This window comes from Schistocerca serialis, chromosome 2, assembly GCF_023864345.2.
Source record: "Schistocerca serialis cubense isolate TAMUIC-IGC-003099 chromosome 2, iqSchSeri2.2, whole genome shotgun sequence".
Lineage (NCBI taxonomy): Eukaryota > Metazoa > Arthropoda > Insecta > Orthoptera > Acrididae > Schistocerca > Schistocerca serialis.
The window spans coordinates 983,063,596-983,085,895 of NC_064639.1; the positions used below are offsets into that span (position 1 = coordinate 983,063,596).

Genomic DNA, 22,300 nt, shown 5'->3' on the forward strand with positions numbered 1-22,300 from the left:
AGCCAGGAAAGGCAGCTGTAATTACAGGATTACCTTACAAAATAGGCTATATTTGGAAGAAGCTCAAAAAAGCATGAAGAAAAGGAAGCTGATAAAAAAAGGAAAATAAAGGAGGAAAAAGAAGTGGACAAAAAAAGGAAGATTGAAAGTGATACTATAAAAGAGAATACGAAGAACGTGAAATGTGGGAAAGGTGTTGAGAAAAGAAAGAAACAAGGAATAAAAAGCAAAACGCCATCAGTGAAGCGAAAATTGATCATCAATCTCCAATCATCATGCTAGAGCTCAGGGGAGGGATCGATAGACTCTGAGAAGTCAGTTCCAGAGCCGCGTATTGGTGCTGAAAGGCCTTGAGATGAAGATGCTACCTGCCTTTTATATGAGGGGTTATATTCCAAAGACACTAAAGGAGAGCTATGGATTCAGTGCCTAATGTGCGAGACGTGGGCGCACAACGAGTGCGCTGACTGCAAAACAGAACATTATATTTGTGATTTCTGCCGACCCTTAATGAACAGCTTGTGATAAACATATCTTAGTATAAAGGGTTTGCTATTTTCTAATTACTCCACAAAAATTTACAGGAAATAATATTGACTTTTTTGTTTTTATAGGGTAGCCAATATTACTACCACATTTCCATTTTTTCACAATATGTCATTTTGATTTAAACTAAAAAATATGTGATTGGCTTTTTTATAACATAATAAAGATTATAACATAATAAAGATTATTTTTTGAGGTTTTCATCAAATTTCAGTAACAATTTTGGAATTTATGGTTTAAAAATAAAGTGGTAGCCCATAATACTACCTTCGCCTTTGCATAGTAAGCTGGCAGTGCGTTAATCAGCGTTGTTACGGATTTCACACATTATAAAAACAGTATTTTTTGGTGTGTCTTTCATTATTTGTTTGTCTGTAATTGAAGGTTTCTAATTGTAAGTGAACGAATTGGTGATGCATAGCAATAGATGGATATAATTTTGACGAGTACTTTAACATGACGTTATTGAAAATTGCACTTCAGTGTTCAAAAGGTGAAATTACTACATAGATCCTACCTAATGATATAACAATTAAGCAACCTGAATCAGCTTTAGTGTCGTGTGAAAGATAAACTACATTAGTTCTTGGAATCATCTGAATATTGAGCTGTTACGTTTTATAGTCTACCATCCCCTGTCACATCTCTGACAGACTGCCTGTCGCTGATCCGTTCGTAGGTCAAGAGTCTGTATCCGCATAACCAGAGTTGGTTATGCGGGAAGCAGTTATAAACCAGTAAACCGCCGATTCTTTAAAGAATCGAAATCGCATGTATAAAACAGATTCAAACGTTTGATTACTTTACAAATGAGTTGATGTGTTAAATACTTGACTTTAAGTATGTAAGCGATGAAGAAGTGTAAGAAAGGTTTCAATTATGGTTAAAGTTTGTTGGAAGTCGACAAAGTGCTCACATTATGAAACACTGGGTAAATGCAGCCTGAGTAATTTACTCTTCATTTTGAGCAAAGGCTAGTTTTTCACGTATCTCAAAGTTTATCATGTTATATCTCCTGAAGTGCACGTTGTGAATGATATAATTTTTCACGTACATACAGTGAAATAAGTAGATACTGACTACAAAGTGTGTTGCGAATAGAGTTACCATAAAAAATAGTAAAGAAGTAATAAATCGAAAACGTCATGCCTCATGCGGCAGTTTTCCTGCATAAACAGTTGCGGGCTTTCCAAAAACTACGCACCCTCCGACTCAGATTTGAAATATTAAAAGTTTTGGCTGGCTTCGTTGTCTAGGGGCTGAGATACGTAGTTCCCGCATTACAGGCCAAATACTATTGAGTCTACAGTATACGATAAGAATATACACATGAATCGAATGGTCGAAGGTTTCTATCACTCGGCAATTGCGAATTACGAATGCAACATATAAATTTATAAATGAAAGATTGCAATTAAATAAAATTTGCAGGTACTATCTTAACGACTTTAAATGATAATTGTGATAGTAGAAGTACTTTTGAGAATGCGGTATATTTCTGCAAAACACTTATTGGTGTCGATGGTCCAGCAATGAAATAAAATATAAGTTGAATAACAGGGAAACAATAGATTCCTACTGCACGTAATTAGTTATGAACAACAACGTAGCTCGCGAGATATTCACTTCTGAACGCGTACTGCGACTTCACTGCAGAAGCCACGGAAATCACACAAGAGCACAGGTCGGCACTCCGAAATATTTCTATCCTCCGCGGTCACGCGCAAAATGCTCCACTGTCCAAGTCTTTCTTTCTATCTCTCCCGGCGCACAGCGTCACCAAGGAATTCCCAGCCACGTACTCGATTGATCACATGCTCCGGCCGTTGTGAGGCACCACGCGCTTGCTAACTAGCTGCGCCTTGCCAAACGGCCCGAGCGGTGGCCGCCAAACTCTGAACTTAAGAATCTTTTCAGGGAGCCACAACTCGCCCGTTACCTCACACAGTGAACATGTTATAAGCGGTAAGCTTTTTTCGATTCATAATTTCGTAGGAGGTGCTTGAGAAAAGTAATTTGGGAAAGTATTGGAACCGTGTGTGAAGTGCTTTTATTCTCAAACAGTTGACGAAAATAATGTGGGTAATTTGAGCGCCGTGGGCTTCGCTGCCTCGAGACACAGTGATGGCTGTATCGAAGAATGTCTGAAGGGACTTTGTGACAAAGAGGAGCGCAATATCCTTCTGAGGGAAGGCTAGAGATTACGCAAGTAGTTTTATTTACTCGAAGGGAGGATTCACTCAGTCGGAACGTGGGAAATACGGAAGCGTCCGATCCCACCCGTCTGCTTTGACCCATGACGTCACAAATATGGCGGAAACAAAAACAAACACACACACTTTCCACAAGAAGCCTAATGACACTAACGGGACAAGCGCGGGAAATGGGGTATTTTGGGTGGGGGGCGAACTAAATATAAACAAATTTAGACGCCTTGCGTAGCTACAACGTGTAAGTGAAGACAGCCATGCATGAATACCGACCCACCTCCCCAGGGGTCGTAACCCCTGCAACCCATAGAAGATAAAGATGCTTCAGTAGCTGATTAGTGTTTTTTGTCTTTTAAAAAAAAAAAATCTCACGGGATAGAACGAACAGATCAAAGATAAATATAATAGACTAAAACAGAAATTCGAGGAAACAGATAATTAAAATAAGTAATAAGTGTTTTTAAATTAAAAAAAAAATCTCACGAGATAGAATGAACAGATCAGAAAAGTAAATAAAGTAAGATAAAACGGAACTGGAGACAGCCACACTCAAACCAAACTCCGCGCCGTCATGACGTCACACACAACACCCTTACGTCACGGGTCAAAGCCGACGCGTTGGATCGGACGCTTCTGTCGACTCGGAACGTGTTACGGGTGGGCTAGCAGCGCCTGCGCATTCACGTTACCTGTTGCGCGGAGGGAACATGTAGAGCGAATAGTCGTCGCGCTCTTTCAGGCAGCCGCGGGGCTCGAAGAACATGAAGATTTTCTTGATGGCCTCCGGCGGTGTGGGCGTCGCGCCTTCGGCGGAGCCCGAGCTGAGCGAGCCGTGGGGCGACGTCCGACTGCCGCCCCCGCCGCCGTTTCCGCCCCCGCTTCCGGCCCCGGCTCCGCCGCTGTCGTCCGGCACGGCCGCAGCTCCGACGCGCGGCAGTGGCGAGCCCTCAGCCATCCCTGCAACACGAATGGTGATCGTATCTGTGTACACTGTTAAGTACGCAGGTGGTCGAGCAGTATTGGCTGAATCGGAGGGAAAACAACAATGTAGGATGGACAGTGTCGCAAAAGTGGCAGGGCCACCCTCTTCTTCTTCCTGCCTTCATTACTTCGTAAAATCATGATCTAAATATGTTTTACCAAACCAATTCACCAAGTCACAGATTGTTTCGTTTTGATTGTTTGCACCTTTAACACAACAGGATTATTCAAACTTCCGCGTTTGCACGTTGCACTTCATAGTGATAGAGCAATGGCTGGCTTTAAGAACCTATTGGTCAGCCTGCCTTTTATTTCATTCAGTCGGCGTTTTCACTCGAATGAGACAGTCGAATGAAACAACCGGCAATGTCAGCTATATGAATTTCACTCAGTCTCCGGGTTTCAGTGACTAGAGTTGCATACTTTTCAGCCTTTTCGGTTGTGTATGAACCATGACTAGGGTTGTCAACTTTTTTTGGAGACAAATGATGTATCTTATTTCAAGTGGAGGCGAATAAAAAGTATATTTTTAAAAATGAATTATTTCCAAAATTTGTGTGTTTATTTATTTAAATGCGAATTTTTCACACTTCTGGCATTAAATATGGATTTTTAGTTGGTTTTAAAACATTAATTATTGAGATAAATTAAAGATCTTTTTATAAATAGGTTATCAATTACTTGTAATTTAAAGTTGTTGAAGCTTTGTATCCCTCTTCCCGCTGGTTTGTACTCTCTGCCGATAATTCTGTTTTGGTAAATGCTGAAATGGCGTGAAAAGAAAACATAATTTTATAAAAATTGTTTGTTGACTTAATCGCTTGCTTTTCGAGCATGTACTGTAGCTTATCAGAAGAAATTTATTTTTTATTTTTGAGGGGAATATTTATCATCAATCGTTAATTTTGTTTGAATTTCTTTAATTAATACTGTCTCACAGTATTCTGGGTGCTTGACTATTTTTATTTAGGTTTCCGTGTACTTAAACGATCTACGTGTATAATGTCGGATGGTGACGTACCCCTGGCGACGAGGGCGTTGACGCACTTGGGCTGCGGCAGCTCGTCGTCGGCCCTGCAGGAGACGAGCGACGCCTGCGGGGACAGCGGCTTGTGGCACGACGCCGCACCAGCTGCCGACGCCACCGCCGCAGCCGCCGCCGCCGACGACGTCACCGACCCAGGCGACGACACCAGCGAGCCGTGCCTCGACACTCCAGCCGGCGTCGACACCTGCGGTCCGGTACGAGCATACGATTTTCATTATGTCCCGACATGGTCAGGGTGCAGACAAGCGATCTGTGAAAATGTTAAGCTTTAAAAGACTCCTAACACATTAGAAAAATGGATGTACGTACACTACTGGTCATTAAAATTGCTACACTAAGAAGAAATGCAGATGATAAACGGGTATTTATTGGACAAATATATTATACTAGAAGTGACATGTGATTACATTTTCACGCAATTTGGGTCCATAGATTCTGAGAAATCAGTACCCAGAACAACCACCACTGGCCTTAATAACGGCCTTGATACTCCTGGGCATTGAGTCAAACAGAGCTTGGATGGCGTGTACAGGTGCAGCTGCCCCTGCAGCTTCAACACGATACCACAGCTCATCAAGAGTAGTGACTGGAATATTGTGACGAGTCAGTTACTCGGCCAACATTGACCAGACATTTTCAGTTGGTGAGAGATCTGGAGAATGTGCTGGCCAGGGCAGCAGTGGAACATTTTCTGTATCCACAAAGGCCCGTACAGGACCTGTAACATGCGGTCGTGCATTATCCTGCTGAAATGTAGGGTTTCGCAGGGATCGAATGAAGGGTAGACCCACGGGTCGTAACACATCTGAAATTTAACGTCCACTGTTCAAAGTGCCGTCAATGCGAACAAGAGGTGACCGAGGCGTGTAACCACTGGCACCCCATACCATCACCCCGGGTGATACGCCAGTATGGCGATGACGAATACACGCTTCCAATGTACGTTCACCGCCATGTCCCCAAACACAGATAGGACCATCATGATTCTGTAAACAGAACCTGGATTCATCCGAAAAAATGACATTTTGCCATTCGTGCACCCAGGTTCGTCGTTGAGTACACCATCACAGGCTCTCCTGTCTGGAGCCATGGTCTCCGAGCTGATAGTCCATGTTGCTGCAAACGTCGGCGAACTGTTCGTGGAGATGGTTGTTGTCTTGCAAACGTCCCCATCTGTTGACTCAGGGTTCGAGACGTGGCTGCACGATCCGTTACAGCCATGGGGATAAGATGCCTGCCATCTCCACTGTTAGTGAGTGATACGAGGCCGTTGGGATCCAGCACGGCGTTCCGTATTACCCTCCTGAACCCACCGTTTCCACATTCTGCTAACAGTCATTGTATCTCGACCAACGCGAGCAGCAATGTCGCGATACGATAAACCGCAATCGCGATAGGCTACAATCCGACCTTTATCAAAAACGGAAATGTGATGGTACGCATTTCTTCTCCTTACACGAGGCATCATAACAACGTTTCACCAGGCAACGCCGTTCAACTGCTGTTTGTGTATGTGAAGGCGGTTGGAAATTTTCCTCATGTCAGCACGTTGTAGGTGTCGCCACCGGCGCCAACCTTGTGTGAATGGTCTTAAAAGCTAATCATTTGCATATCACAGCATCTTTTTCCTCTCGGTTAAATTTCGCGTCTGTAGCACGTCATCTTCGTGGTGTAGCAATTTTAATGGCCAGTAGTGTATGTATGTACCTATGTATGTATGTTCCACATCTCATCCTAAACCACTGGACCGATTTCAACCGAACTTGGTACACATATAATTTACTGTCTGGACATTATCGCTGTTGGTTAAGAATCACCACCTATCAAAGGGGTGGGGACAGGGAAAGCAATGTAGCTCACGACCCGAGAATACCCGTACCTCAGCTGTCCAATAGTTGAGAGTGAGAGCACTTAGAGACTTACAACAAACTTTACACATAATGTGAAACTTTTAAAGAACTCTTTCTCGCTGAGAAGTCCTACAAGATGATGAAAGGAAAAATAGTTTATTGTGTACTATGTTTTGGTTGTTCATGCACTAAAACTACCACAAAAAGGATTAAGTTTTAATTTATTACTCCTTTGTACTAACTGTATTCGTGACACATTTTTCAGACAATGTTTGATCTTATATTGAAATTAGCATACGGTTGCTGAATAACAGCCATGTTCATAACTGTACTATTCACGAATGTCATAGAACGAACCAGCAAAATTTTATCATTGTACGACACATAGTTCACGAGATATGGCGTCAAAAAACGCTGACATTCATGAAAAACCACCGCGTCAAACAAGACGTTTATATTTACTACTTCGTTGTTACTTACTCTATTCGCAACACTTTTCGCAGACAGTATCCATGTATGTCGCTGAATGTACCTACAAAATATGTCGTATTACTACACACAGTTCAAACGCCATAAGCACTGCGATGCTTGGAAAACTGCCGCATCATGCATGTCGTTTTAATTTATTACTTCGTTACTACTAACTGTACTCAACACATTTCACAGACGGAAGCCACATATACCACTGGATGTGCGTAAAATGATATCATTCTACAGTACATAGTTCAGGAGATATTGTGTCATAAACATTAAACTGCGTGAGACTGAAACTGCAGAGCGAAATTCAATTGAGACACGGGTGAAACATGTGTACATATATGTGAAATATATCTGACATATGCGTACGCGGGCAAAGCCACGGGTAAAAAGCACACCCTACACCTCTGGAACGATTGCAACCAAATTTGGTGCACATATTAGTTACGATCTGGAAAGAAGTACTGTGGGAGTAAGAACCACCGGGTTCCTATTGGGGTTAGTGTGATGACGTAGAGGAGAAAGGAGGAGGAGGAGATGGCCGGACAACGGAGGGGAAGGAGGCTATGCATACAGACAGGGGGAGGGGGGATGGACAGAGAGAGGGGGCAATGGACAGAGAGAGGGGAGAGGTGAAGATGAACGGACAGAGGAGGAGGAAGGGATGGACAGAGTCAGGGGGAGGAAGAGATAGGCAGAGAGAGGGGGGAGAAGGAGATGAACAGAGGGAGGAAGGAAGAGGAAATAGACAGAGAAAGGGGCAGAGATGGACAAAGAGTGGAGTGAAGAGGAGAAGGGCAGAGGGAGGGGAGATGAGGAGATGGAGAGAGAGGGGGTAAAGGATGAGATGGGGGACAGAGAGAGAGGGAAGATGAACTAATAGAAGATGCAAATGAATACATACTTGGGCAACCCCGGGTACTCAGCTAGCTTTTATATAACATCCTTTAACAATCCAGATTCCAATATTTTAACAATCATTGATTACAACTTTCGGGTGAGCAATCAGCCATATTCAGATCTGAATTATTACGGAAAATTGCACGTAAAGGAGAAACAGTGTAAAGGACGCTGACAAATTTACCGAGAGGTAAATGAAGGCAAATACATACCAACTAATAAAATGAGTGTAATGTCTAATCTTAAGACTGGACTCAGACACAGTGTCACCAATATAACACTTGCTTGTTGTGCGTGAAAGAGGCCACCGTTTGTGTTACAAACATGTATTCTTTATTTAAGTGTGTTTACGACAGTGGCACCTATAGGCATGTAGTTGGGGTGAGGCCGAGCGCGTAATATCAGTCGGTCCGCTCGCTGCTCCGAATTGGGCACACATCACATCACTATTGTTGCCTGATAACTACGTCACAGCTGCACCTTTTTTTACGGCTCCGTATTGGGTATATGACCCATGTTGCTACTGAGGTGCTACAATGTTGCTGTACAATGTGTATGACTTTTTTTAATTTATTGGCTTTCGGGACATGTCCATACAACCATCCCAGTAGTGGCAAGTCAGTTATGACGGTACTAACGTGAGACAACCCAACACCTAGTCCCCGAGAAAAAAAAAAATCTCCGGCCTGCCCAGGAATCGAACCCGAGCCGTGTAGGACGTCCTTACGCGTTTGAAGAAGGAAAGTTTATCTTCATAAACTTACACTCGTGTAGTGGTGCATTATGTCACGTTTTATATTACTCGGATTATTTACATTTTCTGAGTATTGCTCACATACAGCTTCATCGATTTGTAACATGCAAAACTTTTCCTGTGGTCACTTTTGTGCACAAGCATCCATTTTTGTGATAAGACACTACACTCTTTTTATCACTTGTATGTATTTGCCTTCACTTACTTCCTGTTCAATTCATTAGCGTCCTTTACACTGTTTCCCCTTTACGTGCAGTTTTCTTTACTGTTCAGATCTGAAGACGGCTGATTGCTCAGAAAACTAATAATCAATGCTTGTTAAAATATTGCGATCTAAACTATTAAAGAATTTCATACAAAAGTTCTTTAACGTTTAACGCGTCTCTTACTTAGGTGCCGAGATGCATGTGACCCAGTAACACAGCTACGCTTATTATGGACAGTACGATCGTATGGGGTATGAAGCGAATTTTGCCACTGATTTCGTGTCAAGGAGGACGCAGCATGTTATGTCTCATGTATGCACAGATATAGAAGTAACTTCGTGAGTCCGTCGGAGCCCTTGCTACAAGACTCATCCGACCAAATGACGTTCTTCTTCTATTGCTCGATAATCCAGGTTTTAAAGACTTCGGCACCTTGCTTTCCTGTTGTGGGCATTTGCACCACTGGTGAGTTGTTATGGGATTCCAGCTCGCCCTGCAATTTCATGCTCATGGAGTTTATTTTATACTTCGCCTAACATGACGCTGTGTACACTTTTATGTAAGTGATATTCCGTTAGGCATTCGTTGGTGTTGATATTTATATCAGTTAACACATTCGGAACAGCTTAAACCATTAATGTTACTTATGTACTATTTTATTTGGCATATGGGAACTTGATGATGGTCAGACGACTGAAACTGGTGCAGAACTATAGACCTATATCTCTAACGTCTATTAGTTGTAGAATTTTGGAACACGTATTATGTTCGAGTATAATGACTTTTCTGAAGACTAGAAATCTACTCCGTAGGAATCAGCATGGGTTTCGAAAAAGACGATCGTGTGAAACCCAGCTCGCGCTATTCGTCCACGAGACTCGAGGGCCATAGACACGGGTTCCCAGGTAGATGCCGTGTTTCTTGACTTCCGCAAGGCGTTCGATACAGTTCCCCACAGTCGTTTAATGAACAAAGTAAGGGCATATGGACTATCAGACCAATTGTGTGATTGGATTGAAGAGTTCCTAGATAACAGAACGCAGCATGTCATTCTCAATGGAGAGAAGTCTTCCGAAGTAAGAGTGATTTCAGGTGTGCCGCAGGGGAGTGTCGTAGGACCGTTGCTATTCACAATATACATAAATGACCTTGTGGATGATATCGGAAGTTCACTGAGGCTTTTTGCGGATGATGCTGTGGTATATCGAGAGGTTGTAACAACGGAACATTGTACTGAAATGCAGGAGGATCTGCAGCGAATTGAAGCATGGTGCAGGGAATGGCAATTGAATCTCAATGTAGACAAGTGTAATGTACTGCGAATACATAGAAACAAAGATCCCTTTTCATTTAGCTACAATATAGCAGGTCAGCAACTGGAAGCAGTTAATTCCATAAATTATCTGGGAGTACGCATTAGGAGTGATTTAAAATGGAATGATCATATAAAGTTGATCGTCGGTAAAGCAGATGCCAGACTGAGATTCATTGGAAGAATCCTAAGGAAATGCAATCCGAAAACAAAGGAAGTAGGTTACACTACGCTTGTTCGCCCACTGCTTGAATACTGCTCAGCAGTGTGGGATCCGTACCAGATAGGGTTGATAGAAGAGATAGAGAAGATCCAACGGAGAGCAGCGCGCTTCGTTACAGGATCATTTAGTAATCGCGGAAGCGTTACGGAGATGATAGATAAACTCCAGTGGAAGACTCAGCAGGAGAGACGCTCAGTATCTCGGAACGGGCTTTTGTTGAAGTTTCGAGAACATACCTTCACCGAGGAGTCAAGCAGTATATTGCTCCCTCCTACGTATATCTCGCGAAGAGACCAAGAGGATAAAATCAGAGAGATTAGAGCCCACACAGAGGCATACCGACAATCCTTCTTTCCACAAACAATACGAGACTGGAATAGAAGGGAGAACCGATAGAGGTACTCAAGGTACCCTCCGCCACACGCCGTCAGGTGGCTTGCGGAGTATGGATGTAGATGTAGATATAAATAAAGTATTTTACGAGCAGCTCAGGCCGGTAATATGACGTTTTTCAAATATATAAGAGCTGTGGCGTACAGAATTCTGAAGATAAAGATTACGTTGAACGCAACTGCCCCATTAACCCTGTTTTGGGAATCTAGGTAAGTTGCGAGGAATGTTGCTGTGGACTCTACAATACATGGATGACTGGATCAGTCCTGGAAGGATGCACGGATAGCCGAGTACTTAAGGCGACCGCTCACGATAAGCGGGGAATGCGGGTTCGAGCCCCGATCCGGCACGAATTTCTTAGCATAAATATCCAATCAAGAATCGAACTCCCACAGATAAAACAACTTCAGACGTCTGATTACTTTGCAAATGAGTTAATGCGTTAAAGATTTCACTTTAACAATGTAAGCGAGAAGCAGCTTAGGAAAGATTTGAAGTTATACATAAAAGTTTGCTGGAAGTTGCTAAATACTATAGTTCCCTATATTTACATCTACATACATACTACGCAAGCCGCCGTACGGTGGTTTCCTGTTCCAGTCTGAAATGGAGCGAGAGAAAAGCGACTATCTATACGCCTCCACATGAGCCCTAATTTTTCATACCTTATCTTCGTGATTCTTAAGCGTAATATTTGTTGGCGGCATTAGAATCATGCTGCAGTCAGCTTCAAATGCCGGTTCTCTAAATTTTGTCAATAGTTTTCGTCTAAAAGACCATCACTTTCCCTCCAGGGATTCCCATTTGAGTTTTCGAAGCGTCTCCGTCATACTCGCGTGTTGTTCGAACCTACCGGCAATAAACCTAGCAGCCAGTCTCTGAACTGCTTCGATGTCTTCTTTTAACCCGACCTCATATGGATCCTAAACACTCGAGCAGTACTCAAGAACACGCCGCACTAGCGTCCTATATGCGGTATCCTTTACAGATGAACCACACTTTCCCAAAATTTCCCCAATAAACCGTGGTCGACCATTCGTCTTCTCTACCACAATCCTGACATGCTCGTTCCATTTCATATTCCTTTGCAACGTTATCCCACAGACATTTGAACGAGACGACTGCATCAAGCAGGACACTACTAATACTGTATCCGAACATTACGGTTCTTTATCCCTACTTAGCTGCATTAACTTACATTTTTCTAGAATGAGATTTTCACTCTGTAGCGGAATGTGCGCTGATATGAAACTTCCTGACAGATTAAAACTGTGTGCCGGACCGAGACTCGAACTTGGGACCTTTGCCTTTCGCGGGCAAGTGCTCTACTAACTGAGCTAACCAAGCACCACTCACGACCCGTCCTCACAGCTTCAATTTGGAAGGTAGGAGACGAGGTACTGGCAGATTTGAAGCTATGAGGACGGGTCGTGAGTCGTGCTTGGGTAGCTCAGTTGGTAGAGCACTTGCCCGCGAAAGGCAAAGGTCCCAAGTTCGAGTCTCGGTCCGGCACACAGTTTTCATCCGTCAGGAAGTTACATTTTTCTACATTGGTGCTAGTTGCCATTAATTCTACCAAATATAAATTTTGTCTAAGTTGTCTTGTATCCTTCTACATTCACTGAACTTCGACATGGACACACACAACACTGTGTGAATATAAACTGAGTAATTTATGCTCCATTTTAAGCAAAAGATAGTTTTTCAAGCATCTCAATGTTTATGACGTCGTGTCTCCTGAAATACGAGCGTCACTTTGATATAATTTTGGAGATACATTGCATGATGTATGTAGTTACTGTCTACAAAATCGAATCGAGTTAGCAGTTAAGAAGTAACAAATTAAAACGTCATGCTTGCTGGTGAAAATGTGTAAGCGATGAACTTTTTTTTCCTTTTGTCATTTTACGGGCGATGTCAGCAAGGAAACGTCCGTAAAAGTTTCAAATTATGTATAAGGTTTGTTGGAAGCCGCTAAGTGTTCTCATTCTAAAATACTGGAGGAATGAAGTCTGTGTATTTGTGCGCCGTCAGTTACGCTGCCTCTAGACAAACACACTGTAATGCTTGCCTTACTGTGTTAAAATTTTAACATAAGATATACCTCTTAATGAATAGATTATGACAGCATTTTGGCCGGCCGAAGTGGCCGAGCGGTTAAAGGCGCTACAGTCTGGAACCGCACGACCGCGACGGTCGCAGGTTCGAATCCTTCCTCGGGCATGGATGTGTGTGATGTCCTTAGGTTAGTTAGGTTTAAGTAGTTCTAAGTTCTAGGGGACTTATGACCACAGCAGTTGAGTCCCATAGTGCTCAGAGCCATTTGAACCATGACAGCATTTTAGATTTTTAAATTTAGTGGTACGAGGGCTGATAAAAAAGACTGAGACTGATTTTTTCCTGTTGCTTCTGTGCTAGTTTCCTACTTGTACCATGAATTTTGAAAAAAGCGAGTTTGCATGTATAATGTTCGTAGTTAGCAGTACTCTTGCGTGGGTAGGTTGGAAGTAAGCTCTATTTCGCAGATGTTCTTTGCATTTCGCATACCAAACAGTGAAGTGATTTAAGAGGAGCAGTACGGCGCAATAAAATTCTGTGTTCGTTTAAGCCGTGCCGTCACTGAAACTTATGAAAAGCTACAGCAAGTGTACGATGAAGATGCACTATCTCATAGCTATCTTGTTTAGGTGGTTCAAGGAATTCAAAGAACGGCGACCTCTTTGTGTTAAGCAATGGTGTTTCGGCTTCTGCTGTGACTGAAGTCAGCATTAACGCAGCTGCTGTGATTGTCCATGAGGATTAGCTGATAACACTGCGCAACATCAGTCAAGTGTTGAGAATTTCATATGACAGTGTCTTAAGGATCATGCCGATCATGCATGATCACCAAGTGAGGTGGCTCAGTGGTTAGCACACAGGACTCGCATTCGGGAGGGAGACGGTTCAAACCCGCATCCGGCCATCCTCGTTTAGTTTTTTCGTGATTTCCCTAAATCACTTCAGGCAAATGCCGGGATGATTCCTTTGAAAGGGCACGGCCGATTTCCTTTCCCATTCTTCCCTAATCCGATGCGACCGATGTCCCCCAAATCAACCACCCAACCTTCCACGATCATCTCATATGACCCGTTTTTGTGTCCGTTGAGTGCCACGTCTGTTGACTCCCGAACGAAAGCGTGTGCGAATAAAGACAAGCCGAGAGGGGCTGCGTCTCTTTGCTGATGGATGGTATGCGTTTCTGAAATCGATTATTACCGGTGGTGAAATATGGCGACATCATTATGATCCTGGAGAAAAACGAACCAGAATAGCGCGAAATCGCCAGATTCTCCAGCACCAAAAAAGGCGAAAGTTTTTCCATATGCAGTGAAAGTGATCGTCATCACATTTTATCACTATTATGCAAAGATTTACCAGAATGCAGTTCCCTCTCGCATTACCGTTAGATTTGCATAGTACATGTCAGTATTGGCTAGACTGAGGACACGTATTCCAAGGAAAGAACTAGAACTTTCACAGAGTGGCGTCTTCATCATGACAATGCACGGCCTCATGTCGCAAATCAAGTCATGCAGTTTCTGGCTCAATCCAACATTACCCGTGTACCGCATCCGCCCTTGTAACCACGATCTTGCACCATGTGATTTTTTTTAATTCCCATAACTAAAGGCAAAGCTTCGGGACACCTTCAGCTTGAGAACTCTGAGTCAGTGCTTAAGAAATGTGAGGCGATTTTCAAGGACCTGACAAAGAATGGTCTGCCTCTTTTGTTTGTGGACTGCCAGAGGCGCTATAAGAAGTGCATTCAAGTAGGAGTGGAGTACTTTGAAAAATATCATGTTAACAATGAAATGCAGAACAAACATCAGTGAAAAAAATCGGTCTCAGTCTTTGTTGATCAGCCCTCGTAATTGGGCGTAATACTGACAATCGAAATTTTGTTGCCTTAACGCTGCAACTGGTTCCGTGTTCGGGGATAACGTTTTAGTAATATAAGTATGACAACAGGGATGTAAGAAGGGTGTAAATAAAAACAAATTGTTGTATTTATCGAAGATAACTTCGACATCACGACGTATCGATACTCTTCTATTGATGCCGATCGTGAGTAAAGTATCGATACTGTATCTCCGGCAGCGGGAAGAAGGAGGCGCGACCCCGCAGGGAGCCCTGCGGGCTGAGCTGCGGCTCATTTTTTTTTTTTTATCAAAGGTGGATTCAATATGGTATCGATACTTTCCTTTCCATACGGCTAATGAGCAGAGTATCGATACCCTGCGTTCGATACTGTACCTGCGGCAGCGGGCAGTAGGAGGCGTGTCCCCGCAGCGAGCCCTGCGGGCTGAGCTGGCGGCTCGCGCCGTTGCCGCCCCCGCCGCCGCCCCCGCCGCCCCCGCTACCCGTGTCGTTGCGGATGCTGCCCACCAGCCCGCCGTTGCAGTGAGCGTGTGCGTGCTCCCCGCACTGGCTGCAGCTCCGATGGCTCGTCCTGTCACTGCGGCAAAAAAATACATCACGACTGCTGTTACGACAGCCTGCGAACAGAGTAGCGAGGCGCAAAAAAGCAAGCGAGGCCAGCTGACTCCAGTGCGTAGAATTCACATTACTGTCAGATCAGCAGAAGCGTGGAGTTCCCCATCAGATATCAGGCAACGTAGTTTCACGACACTCTTCATTATGCTAAAGCTCTACTAGTTGTTTTCGCCAATGCTGCAATCGTTATCACTATTACACCTACTACAAATTGGGGAGCATGAAACGTTTGATATAAAGCACGCTCCCGATTATCCGGCTAGTTCGGTGGTTTTTCAAAAAAACGAAGCCTGAAGCCTTTTCTTGTAATTAGAACCAATAGTTTCGTTTAGAATACGTTATTATGCATGTAGCTCATGTTTTACCGTGCACACCGAGGCAGTGAAATGCGTTGATCTGTTATTAAACTATTTATGACAAAATTTGTGTGAGCATGCCAGTATTTTGACCCTCCAGAAAATAGGAGCATCGTCAGGACGGAAAATGTAAGTGAATGAAAGAAACAGAGAAAAGTTGTACGATTATTTCCCGAAAGTAACTGAAAGCGAGGGTACGAAATACAGTGTATTTAAAGCGCAATTTTGTAAATAAGTTATTAGTTTCCGGCGAGAAATGTGCAAGTTATCAGTGACACGCATCATGTATTGCAGATACAGTAATTATAGCAGTTTCCAATGATATGTATTTTAGATTATTGGTATTTCTTACTTCTCAGTGCAGTCTTGGTTACGAATTAGCTTATTGTAATAATAATAATGATGATAATAATAATAAATGATGGAGGTTCCGAAAAATACTAGAGGAAGAAAAAAAGGCTTGTTGTGAACTAATATAATTTTTGACGGTTACTAAATGTGATGTATGCGACATAGTATTGTAAATGACTTCTGCAGGGATGTGCTCAAAATGAATGACTCCGAATTTTTTATATGAAAACTCTTAAAGCTTTTTAAATGGAACAAACTTTAGTAACATTCTACATCATTATTCTTCATGTATTCATATTTATTTCTCTGCATACTAACCGTAGTGACTAACACATTTCTCCTAGCGAAGGGTCAGATTGTTGCTACAGTCACTGCAGAATGTTCGACTTCGTTGGCAGAGCCACAGCCTCACCTCTGCTTCCACCGCTACATCACTATCGAAGTGAAGGCTTCGAAGGTGTTATTTAAGTTTTGGAAACAGATGAAAATCGGATGGGTCCATGTGGGAACTGTATGGAGTATGGTCGATGACTGTGAATCCAAAGCGTCGGATTGTTACAGATGTCATAGCGCTCGTACGTAATGTTGTATTGTCATGGCGAAGGTGAGAGTTCTCCATGTGTGGACGAACTCTTCGAATTCGAAACTTGATTAGAGCACGCTGTTTCTCACGCACCGATATAGTTCATTACACACCGACATGTGACACGCTAGGGAGCCTATACTCGTATACGGGGAGAGGAAGTGGCCACTGCTCATTAGACCATAGATAATAAACACTGTCGACTGTTAACTATCACAAGACACTCACATTATAGCAGAAATTCCAGCTTGTAATATAATGTATGACTGCTATGCATTTAATACGACGTAAATTAAAGTGTATCATGATGCAGCATATTAGCCATTTATTACGATGTTCCGCAAAAAATGGGAATCGACCAGGAAAAAAAGTATTTCATTTATATTACTTGATAGTCTCTAAACTTTATGTAGTTTTTTCCTTCCGAGATAATATATTTTAGGTGAGATATTGTGAATCTACAAACTGTCTCATACTGGGAAAATCCAGCACACATACTTCTGTAATGATGCTTAGAAACACTAAAGAACGGAAGCATGGCAAAACAATTTCACAGTAGCTGATTTTCGAAAACGAAACATGTGTTATAACAGATACTTGCATTTTCAGGCGATTAGCAATTAAACATAAAAAGATTACGATTTATGGTTCAGAATTTGTTAATCGACATTTCAGTTCGATAAAATAAGCAATTCCAAAAAAAAAAAAACTAATTTGGTAACATCGAGAAACGAACTGCCAACAGAATAGTTTATAATCTTCAATTGTTCTTACGAGCTACATGCGACTTTGAGACACACAGGTGAAATGTTTGAAATATTTTGTACATAATGGTGCCCACAAATTCTGGAATCGTACTTTTTTCCCTTTTGTGCGCTATAGACTGGAACAGTTTTCCAACTCCAGCAAGCACTGTGAATATACGAATTGAGAGGAACATATGGGCCAAAATGGCGTCGCAGCTGATCAGCCAATCACCAACGGTCGCTCCCCCTCTGTGTATGGGCTCTCTAACTACACGCTACAATTCGGGTCCTTCTAGCGGCAGAGGGTTTAAACTTATGTCAGCGAAGCGGGAAAGTCGACCGAATAACATGCATGGCATGTAAAACCTCAACTGATATTCAGTACAAAATAAAAATTGGGAGGCATTACTTTTCAGCAACGCCCTCGATTATTGGTGTATTTGACATGCCAGTTTTTAGCCCCGTATTGCATTCTCTCGATGATGTGGTTGATTCTGTATTTACGAAGTTTCCATATTAGTATTCGTCCTTCGACAGGTAGTCATAAAGTTAAATTATCATCTCAATAATAGGGTTACATAATTAACTTTTGTCTGCAGTCATGGTACACAATGAAATACCCGCGCCGCGGTACCGTAGCACTCCACCAGAGGATCCAAAACAAACTGGCAATACGTTTTCTGATTTGAAAGGGAAAAGTACTGAAGAACCCATGCAGAGGTGTGGAAGGTCACCAAAGCGTCATCAAGAGACACATTGGTTAAGGGGTGCAGTCGCTGCAACTGTGGTCAAACGAATCTCAACTGTAAAAACGAAGTGGCAGGTCAACTCGCAGTGAAGATTCGAAAAAAGCAAGATAAATGGAGGCCCTTCTGCTTTAAGGCCGGCGTATCACTTTCGAAGCGATAGTGGTAAAAATGAAAATCAGTCGTGGCCAAGTTTTCTACATCTTGCAGTACAATTGGAACATGAGAAAAGTCGCCGGGACTCACCGTGTTCCGCGACTCTCACACCCACTGAAAAAAAAAAAAAAAATCCGCCGAACCGAGGTAGCAGCAGAAATGTCGCAGCAGTGTCTTTGGTTGTATAACCGTCATGGACGAGTGGTGATTGTGTCACAGTGATCCGTAGGCAAAGGAGCAAACCAAACAATGGAAACATACGGATTCACTACTTCTAGTAGAGACGAGGTGTTGCTCATTCCCGGCCGGTGTGGCCGAGCGGTTCTAGGTGCTTCAGTCTGGAACCGCGCGACCGCTACGGTCGCAGGTTCGAATCCTGCCTCGGGCATGGAGTGTGTGATGTCATTAGGTTAGTTAGGTTTAAGTAGTTCTAAGTCCCATAGTGCTCAGAGCCATTTGAACCATTATTTTTGTTGCTGATTTTTTTGGGGGGGAGGTGTCATGGTGTTCTGTTACCTGATTAGGCTCGTAAGAGGCAAACTGTCACTGGAGGATACTACCGGAATCTCTTGACGAGGTTACGGGAGGCTATCAAGTCGAAGCGTCACGGGAAGCTCTCCTAGACAGTAGTTTTGTTCCACGATAACACCCCATCCATTTCTAAACAGGAGAAGTCACATAGGCTGCTACTTTGAGCTATCAAGTTTTACCTCACCCCTTTCGTGTTTTCCTAACAAATTGAAAATGGTTCAAATGGCACTGAGCACTATGGGACTTAACTTCTGAGGTCATCAGTCCCCTAGAACTTAGTACGACTTAAACCTAACTAACCTAAGGACATCACACACACCCATGCCCGAGGCAGGATTCGAACCTGCGACCGTACCGGTCGCGCGGTTCCAGACTGAAGCGCCTAGAACCGCTCGGTCACACCGGCCGACAACAAAATTAAAGGGTCACTTCTTCGAAACCCCGAAATTATCTCCAATTCCGACGTATAAGTTTGAACTTTGGCTCAAAGATGCCTACAACTTTCTTTTGTGATGGTGTAAAGGCGTTGGCTCCCTGCAACGTTACTCTCGGGCTCGGCGAAGCTTCAAACAGCAAGGTGTTGACACGTGCGAAGAAAGAGGACACAGCTCAGAGGTCAATGTGAACTGCAAGGTAGGTTAATAATGTCACATTGGCACCAAGTTTCACCACAATTGTGCCTATACACGTTTCGCTCCATGGGAAGGCCATCAGCCATTGTTTCCCACATTGCACCCCCTTTTTTTTCTTTTTTTTTTTAACTCTTCAGCGTTGGAGGTCAGAATCGCGACGACCAGCGTTGAAATTACGCGTGTTTCTTGTGGGTGGCCGAGGAAAGTATTTCAGACACACTGCCGCTCAGATTCGAGGTGAAAACGTCTCAGGTTTTGGCATAAAGGGCGTCAATGAAACTATCTCCTCGCTTGGGGAGTTCATTCCCACACATTTCGCGGTCGAGAACGACAACTTTCGACACTGCTGACATCCCTTGGACGTTCCAGCTATAACCTAAGGACATAGTGAGGCTGCAACCTTATTGAACGTGATCTCACCGCTGTGGAGTCTACCGCGACCGCAGCTTTTGCTCTTCCAGACAGCTGGGAATCACTAGGGACTGTTAAAAACTATTCGATGAAACCTGAACTTGATCCTAAACAGCAAAGAGTGCTTTTGCTACTTCATCCCTCCTTCTTCGCACCCTCCCATGACGTGATCATCGAGGGGGGGGGGGGGATGTAACATTAAAATATGCCTGAATTAAACGGCAATGGGGCCCCTGTAGGACCCTGCAGTTCGGAAACACCCTCGGTGCCACCCACGCACCTTAGATGAGCAAGTTACAAACATATACACTATGTGATCAAAAGCATCCTGACACCCCCGAAACCACACGTTTTTCATATTAGGTGCATTTTGCTGCCACCTACTGCCAGGTACTCCATGTCAGCGACCTCAGTAGTCATTACACATCGTGAGAGAGCAGAATGGGGCACTCCGCGGTACTCACGGATTTCGAACGTGATCAGGTGATTGGGTGTCACTTGTGTCATACGTGTGTACGCGAGATTTCCGCACTCCTAAACATCCCTAGGTTCACAGTTTCCGATGTGATAGTGAAGTGGAAACGTGAAGGTATACGTAAAGCACAAAACGCACCGCCGACAATTGAAGAGGGCCATAATGCGTAGTAGGCAGACATCTTTCCAGATCATCACACAGAAATTCCAAACTGCATCAGGATTTACTGCAAGTACTATGAAAGGTAGGCCGGAGGTGAGTAAACTTGGATTTCATGGTCGAGCGGCTGCTCGTAAGCTACACATCACGCCGGTAAATGCCAAATGACGTCTCGCTTGGTGTAAGGAGCCTAAACACTGGACAATTGAACAGTGGAAAAACGTTGTGTGGAGTGACGAATCACAGTACACAATGTGACCATCCGATGCCAGGATGTGGGTATGGCGAATGCCCGGTGAACGTCATCTGCCAGCGTGTGTGTGCCAACAGTAAACTTCGGAGGTGGTGGTGTCTTGGTGTGGTCGTGTTTTTCGTGGAGGGGCTTGCAACCATTATTGTTGTGCGTGGCATTATCACAGCACAAGCCTACATTGATGTTTTAAACACCTACTTGCTTACCACTGTTGAAGAGCAATTCGGGGATGGCGATTGCATCTTTCAACACGATCGACCAACTGTTCATAAAGCATGGCCTGTGGCGGGGTGGTTACACGACAATAACACCCTTGTAATGGACTGGCCTGCACAGAGTCCTGACCTGAATCCTACAGAACACATTTGGGATGTTTTGGTACGCCGACTTCGTGCCAGGCCTCACCGTCCGACATCGATACCTCTACTCAGTGCAGCCCTCCATGAAGAATGGGCTGCCATTCCCCAAAAAACCTTCCAGCACCTTATTCAACCTATGCCTCCGGGAGTGGAAGTTGTCATCAAGGCTAAGGGTGGGCCAACACCATACTGAATTCCAGCATTACAGATGGAGGGCGCCACGAACTTTTAAGTTATTTTCAGCCGGGTGTCCGGATACTTTTGATCACATAGTGTATGTCAGGAACTTAGACACATACATTCAGTGAGGGCTAGGCAACCCCTTCGGAACCTGAGAGGTGTATCGACACCTCGCTGTTCGAAGCGCCGCCGAGCCTGAGGGTGACTTTGCAGGGCGCTACAATTTTGCACCATTACAGAGGAAGGTTCTAGGCATCTTGAGCCAAATTTCAAACTTAGTTGTCGGATGGAGAACAATCATGGCACTTTGATAAAGTGATCCTTTAATGTTGTTGTGCGCTTTAGAATGTCGACGAGGTGACTTTTGTGATGCAGACTTCTACAACCGAAGTGCACACCAAGTCGTTCATTGTTGGGAGAAATGAATCGCGTTGAAATGCAGAAGGATAAACAGCATCGCCATGTTTTACGCTCACAGTCTGATTTTTTTTTCGAGATTATACTTACAGCTTTATGACAAGCCCTCATATATTAAGTGCAGTCACCTTAGTTTAGAAGCTTTGTCAAATGGTCTGTACGTAACTCATCAATTGTCGACGAGTTATTAGATGACACTAGCGTTGAAAATTAGGGGGCAGATGAGGCGGAAATAATATTTCTCTGAGAATGGACAGAAAATAAGGATGTGATTGGCGTATAAAATAGAAGAAACTATATAATCGTTATTACCGGGAACACTAGACGAGGCAGCTGTTTCGAAGTGCGGTGATTCCAGAAAAGTGGGAGAAGCGTTTTACTCACTTTGTATCAATGAAAAACTTTTGAAATAATTCCTTAGCCGTAACACAGACACATTAATTTTCATTTTCAACACAAAATCATCAGTAGGATAGTAGCGTTACTATTATTTCTTTCTTCTAGGCGTATAA

The 22,300-nt window shown here is 43.5% G+C and overlaps 1 protein-coding gene across 1 annotated transcript in view; it reads right to left on the reverse strand.

Annotated features, from left to right (window-relative positions):
* The window catches only part of LOC126456574 (voltage-dependent T-type calcium channel subunit alpha-1G), a 795,987-nt gene that overhangs the window by 122,147 nt on the left and 651,540 nt on the right, over positions 1-22,300 (reverse strand). The window contains exons 23-26 of the mRNA XM_050092321.1: positions 15,194-15,395; positions 4,759-4,831; positions 3,689-3,713; positions 3,446-3,604 (exon numbers count right to left, since the gene is read on the reverse strand). Coding sequence (XP_049948278.1) covers positions 3,446-3,604; positions 3,689-3,713; positions 4,759-4,831; positions 15,194-15,395 — 459 coding nt within the window. The remainder of the gene's footprint in view (positions 1-3,445; positions 3,605-3,688; positions 3,714-4,758; positions 4,832-15,193; positions 15,396-22,300) is intronic.